General features: G+C 38.5%; 1 protein-coding gene across 1 annotated transcript; it reads left to right on the top strand.

Moving 5' to 3' along the window:
• The first annotated feature begins 1,734 nt into the window (after positions 1-1,734).
• On the top strand, positions 1,735-3,015 carry LOC141757287 (lysine--tRNA ligase-like). The gene is made up of 4 exons (XM_074617674.1): positions 1,735-1,930; positions 2,233-2,365; positions 2,459-2,624; positions 2,726-3,015. The coding sequence occupies exons 1-4, from the start codon at positions 1,788-1,790 to the stop codon at positions 2,998-3,000; spliced, it is 717 nt and encodes a 238-aa protein (XP_074473775.1). The 5' UTR covers positions 1,735-1,787; the 3' UTR covers positions 3,001-3,015.
• Positions 3,016-6,000: the final 2,985 nt, after the last annotated feature.

Genomic DNA, 6,000 nt, shown 5'->3' on the forward strand with positions numbered 1-6,000 from the left:
TTTCTTGCTTTTTGAGCCACCAAAAGCTTTAGGCCTGCACAATCTGCCTTTGTAAAGGCTTCTGCGAAGATTTAACAAAATCATTTTAAAAGAAGTCATCCCTGCATTTTGAGGTAATAAGGGGATTCATTTCCCTTTCATTCCGTCTTATCAGTGAGCTGAAGAGATGAATTTATAACTTATCAGTTATGACCGTTTCAATGTGGCTGTGTAATATAACGAGGGTGTTGCATCAGGTCAGAAGATGATAACGAAAGTAAAGGGCTCCATATGGAGAGAGACGTACCACAAGACTACGAATCAGTAAAACTACAAGATCCACAATACATTCAACAGAAATCCCCTCCACACATTGATGGTGAAATCGTGTGGTTTTCTTCTTCTTCTTGTGTTCGTTAGATATTAGCTTATGTTATATTTAATTGTGTCATTTTACTCCAGCAGAGTGCTTTGTTATTATGTATTTTAGGGATATAAAAGCGTCTAAACAAGTCTTAAATGATGCTAACTGTGTTGTCCTTGGTTTGTCTTGACTTTCTTTATCTGCTAGCAGAAACATTATGCTCTCTGACACACCCATGACTAACTGAAACCGAAAATAAACCTAATTTAATGTCAAATTATCTACGAGTTTAGCTTTTTATATTAGTGTTTGTACCCTAATGGATTAGTGCTCAGGAGAGGTGTCCTGGTGCAGACTAGTTGAATTATAGAGTGTTTAAATTAACCTGGTGGGCCAAAGACAGCCTCTGCTGCAGAGAGACAGACAGATAGACAGATAGATAGTAACTTTATTGATCTCGAGGGAAATTCAAGTTTCCAGCATCACAGTTCCATAGTGCAAAACATGTTAGTAAAAAGGCAGAACAAAAGTTAGTAGTGCAAAGTACAAAAAAATATACCAGATATAAAAATACAAAGAGATGAAGAAAACTGTTAAAACTGAATATAGTGCAGAGTAACAGCTGTGATACAGGACTATTAACAAAAGTGAATATAGCACAGAAGAAGAGACTATTAAAAGTGAGTATAGTGCATTATTATCTGTTCTGCAGACCGCCCTCCTTTGTCGTCGTCGTCGTCGTCGTCCCCCCCCACTCGAGAGGTGTTGCACAGTTTGTTTCCTTGGTTTGTCTTGACTTTCTTTATTAGTAACGGTATGCTCTCTGACACACCCATGGCTAACCGAAAGTGAAAATAATCCTAATTTAATGTCAAATTCTCTACTAGTTTAGCTTTTCATATAAGTGTTTTTACCCTAATGACTGGATTAGTGCTCAGGAGAGGGGTCTTGGTGCAGACTAGTAGAGTTATAGAGTTATATAATGTTTAAATGTGCCTGGTGGGCCAAAGACAGACTCTGCTGTAGATAGATAGAGAGATAGATAGATAGATAGATAGTAACTTTATTGATCCAGAGGGAAATTCAAGTTTCCAGCATCACAGCTCCATAGTGCAAAACATGTTAGTAAAAAGGCAGTAACAAAAGTTAGTAGTGCAAAGTACAAAAAAATATACCAGATATAAAAATACAAGGAGATGAAGAAAACTGTTAAAACTGAATATAGTGCAGGGTAACAGCTGTGATACAGGACTACTAAAAAATGAATATAGTGCAGAAGAGACTGATAAAAATGAGTATAGTGCATTATTATCTGTCCTGCAGACCACCCCCTCCCTAGAGAGGTGTTGTACAGTTTGATGGCTCGGGGGACAAAGTATATGCTGTTGTATATATATTATATGTCTATTTTCTCAGGTGTGTCCGCTGACTGTGGTAGCTCAGCATGCTGTGTCTGGTCAGGGCAGCCAGGCAGCAGCTGTGCCAAGCCTTTGGGGTCAGGGCACAGTGGTTAAAATGTGCAGCACCTCCATGTACAGCTGCAGTCCCAGCTCAAATTTACTGGATTCGTTGGAGAGGTGACAAAAGGTTGGTGGCTTTTCCATTCCAATGAGAAAAACAACCAACCTTTTGTCACCAGAGAGAATGCGGTCCCCTTTCCCTTTCTGCATGAGTCTTATTAGTTGATTGTGTCGTGGCCTTGTTTTTTTGGGGGGGGTTTAAACACCGGAATAGAATAAAATGTACAGTGTGGTTTTGTGGGAAATCCCGTAGTTAAACAGTTTGAACATCCATGCAATGTCAGTTGTCGTTGCATCATTGACAGCAAACAATACCAAACCTATATGACTCATCTTTGATTCCTTTGTTGATCGTTAATTTCTTATCAGTGAGCTGAAGAGACGAATGAAAGCTGATAAGAAGGCAGCCGAGAAAGAAGAAAGGGTGGAGCAAAAGAAGGAATCCAATGACCAAGGAGCGGAAAATGCCTCTGAGTTGGATGAGGAGACGCTTGACCCAAATGTGAGATTTTCCTGTCATGATCATACTCTTTGCTTATTATACGCTTAATGTTTTGATGCATAAATACAATTATCTGTTTCCCCTCTAACACAGCAATACTACAAGATCCGCACCCAGGCCATCCAGGACCTGAAGGGCACAGCGGAGGACCCGTACCCTCACAAGTATCATGTGGACTTGTCGCTCACAGAGTTCATCGAGAAATACAATCACCTGCAGCCCGGAGACCAACTGTCTGATGTTGTTCTCAATGTGGCAGGTACCAGTATTGTTTTATGATCTTAAATGTATTGTCCGTTTTGTATGTGCAGTGTACTCCAGCGGTAGAATGTGCAGCTAAACTTGATATATGATTTCCAGGCCGCGTCCATGCCAAGAGGGCTTCTGGTGCCAAGCTGATTTTTTACGACCTGCGAGGTGAAGGCGTCAAGTTGCAAGTTATGGCGAACTCAAGGTACAGAATGATAGCCATGGTAAAAAAAAATAGCATTTTAGAGGCTGCAGGCAGAGATTCATACAGAGAACTGAAAAGGAGAAGGGTGTGGGGGAAAATAGTGAAAGTGAAAGTTCTAGGTAAGTTTCACATTGAGTCAGTGTTTGTTATTGCAGCAAATTCCGTCCTGTTACTGGGGTAAACATCCCAAACCACTCAACTCACAATCAAGATTACTTGATGTGGTTGTTTCAGCCAGATTATTTATATCACCACATTTTCATAGTGAAATGTTATTCAGTATATTATCGCTCCACTAACTATTTGTTTTTCGCCATGTGGATAATTAAGAGTGCAGTGAGTTAATTTCTGCCTATCTTCTCTTACTCTGTCAGGAGCTACACGTCTGATGGTGAAATCGTGTGGTTTTCTTCTTCTCCTTGTGTTAGTTAGATATTAGTTCTGTTATATTTAATTGTGTCATTTTACTCCAGCAGAGTGCTTTGTTATTATGTATTTTAGGGATATAAAAGCATCTAAACAAGTCTTAAATCATGCTAACTGTGTTGTCCTTGTGACTTTCTTTATCTGCCTGCAGCAACGGTATGCTCTCTGACACACCCATGGCAACCGAAAGTGAAAATAAACCTAATTTAATGTCAAATTCTCTACCAGTTTAGCTTTTTACCAAAGTGTTTGACCCTAATGACTGGATTAGTGCTCAGGAGAGGTGTCTTGGTGCAGACTAGTAGAGTTATAGAGTTATAGAGTGTTTAAATGTGCCTGGTGGGCCAAAGACAGCCTCTGCTGTAGACTATATAGATGATAGATAGATAGATAGATAGTAACTTTATTGATCCCGAGGGAAATTCAAAATAACAAAATATGCCAGATATAAAAATACAAGGAGATAAAGAAAACTGTTAAAACTGAATATAGTGCAGAGTAAGAGCTGTGATACAGGACTATTAAAAAAGTGAATGAGTATAGTGCATTATTATCTGTTCTGCAGACCGTCCTCCTTTGTCCACCCCTCCCCCACCCCAGAGAGGTGTTGTACAGTTTGTTTCCTTGGTTTATCTTGACTTCCTTTACAACATTATGCTCTCTGACATGGCTAACCGAAATTGAAAATAAACCTCATTTAATCAAATTCTCTACGAGTTTAGCTTCTATATAGGCTATGTGTTTTTACCCTAATGACTGGATTAGTGCTCAGGAGAGGTGTCTTGGTGCAGACTAGTTGAGTTATAGAGTTATATAGTGTTTAAATGTGCCTGGTGGGCCAAAGACAGACTCTGCTGTATATAGATGATAGATAGATAGTAACTATATTGATCCCGAGGGAAATTCAAGTTTCCAGCATCACAGTTCCATAGTGCAAAAATATGTTAGTAAAAAGGCAGTAAAAAAGTTAGTAGTGCAAAGTACAAAATACAAAAAATAAAAATACAAGGAGATGAAGAAAACTGTTAAAACTGAATACAGTGCAGGGTAACAGCTGTGATACAGGACTATTAAAAAAGTGAATATAGTGCAGAAGAGACTGTTAAAAGTGAGTATAGTGCATTATTATCCGTCCTGCAGACCGTCCAACAAACCAAGAAAACAAACTGTACAACACCTCTCTAGGGAGGGGGAGGGTGGAGGGGACAAAGGAGCACAAGCAAGAATGTTTGCTTGTGCGTACATCTTGCTTCATTGGCTATAAATAGTATCATCATCTGTCATGTCTTCAGTAATGAAATGTTTGAAAAGATTGTTATCAGACAATTTGAAGTCTGGAAATGTTAGACATTTGTCCTCCTTCGTTCAGCAGATCATGACTATACACTCCTACTGGCATTGTATCGGATATATCATGTTCCACACCATACACAGAAGAGACATTGAGGAGCTGCTGAAGACCAGCGCTACTTGGTCTAAAGACCACAAGATCATCAGCATACATGATATGGTTCACTAAAGTATTACCAACCATGCACCCAGCGTTACAGGCTTTCAATCGCTTGGAGAGACCATCAATATATAAATTAAAAAGAAGTGGGACAAAATTCCCCCTTGTCTGACAGCATTGCTAACCCCAAATGAGGCTGAGACACTGATGCCCCATTTAACTTGCATGATTATTATACAATAATTGCTTTACTATGAGATGGACATTTGGACTTGAATCACATGACTTGGACTCGAGTCAGACTCAAGTAACAAATTTGATGACTTTAGACTTGACTTGACAAAATCATGAAAGACTTGAACCTCGACTTGGATTTCAACACCAGAGACTCATGACTTCACTCGGACTTGAGCCTTGTGACTTGAAATACTTGATACCTTCCCCCCAAGACCAAAGATTTAAAATTAGGTTGTTTAAAAAGTGTGCCACGAATCAATTCATTTCCCTTTCATTTCCTGAATCAAGTTCAAGTTCAGTCGCACTTGTTTTAACAAACTTGTTTTAACAAATAATGTTTTTTAATACAAATTTTAAAAAGCATTATTAATATAATAATATAATATAGCAATATATTACAACTCTGTTGTTAAAATGGCATTACATTTGGTGAAAAGCACATTATGACTGATTTAGGACTGATTTAGGACTTGAGACTTAAGTGCAAAGACTTGAGACTTACTTGTGACTTGCAAAACAATGAGATACCTCTGTCGTGAGATATATGGGGGTGTTCAGAAGTGTTCCCATCTCCCACAGACTGTGCTATGCTTCCCATATATAATAGGAAAGTTTGGATTTATGTTTTATTTCAATGGCCAATGATTGCAATCAGATATGAATATACAGTATAAAGGAAATTAAAAAATGATTTTAGCATACAGGATAAGATGTTAATAGTCATTGTGCAACACTGGGAAAGCACCTAAACCTAGCTTTGATTTTATTAAAAAAGGATGAACCTCAAGTTGGAAACCAAATGACGACAGCTGGGTGAGAACATCACCTCTGGCTCCTTAATCCTGCTACCATCCGCATATACTGTACAACCTACTGTAGGCTACAGTATGTGACCTGTTTAACACTTCTGTTATTCAGGCATTACATTTATTTCTGTTGGATTTGAACGAACACGTAGAAGTCTGTTGAGGCCTCATTAACCACATGGATTGCCCACCTGATAAATTATCATATATATAAAAGTGTCGTTACAGACTAAATGTAGATCTTTACAAAAGTAAAAGATGT

Source organism: Sebastes fasciatus, chromosome 2 (assembly GCF_043250625.1).
Source record: "Sebastes fasciatus isolate fSebFas1 chromosome 2, fSebFas1.pri, whole genome shotgun sequence".
Lineage (NCBI taxonomy): Eukaryota > Metazoa > Chordata > Actinopteri > Perciformes > Sebastidae > Sebastes > Sebastes fasciatus.

What these genes read in the sequence shown, in the direction of transcription:
- LOC141757287 (XM_074617674.1), top strand. Translation starts at nt 1,788, where the DNA reads ATGCTGTGTCTGGTCAGGGCAGCCAGGCAGCAGCTGTGCCAAGCCTTT. An exon ending in CGTTGGAGAGGTGACAAAAG is followed by an intron (nt 1,931 to 2,232) that starts GTTGGTGGCTTT and finishes ATTTCTTATCAG; the next exon opens with TGAGCTGAAGAGACGAATGA. An exon ending in AGGAGACGCTTGACCCAAAT is followed by an intron (nt 2,366 to 2,458) that starts GTGAGATTTTCC and finishes CCTCTAACACAG; the next exon opens with CAATACTACAAGATCCGCAC.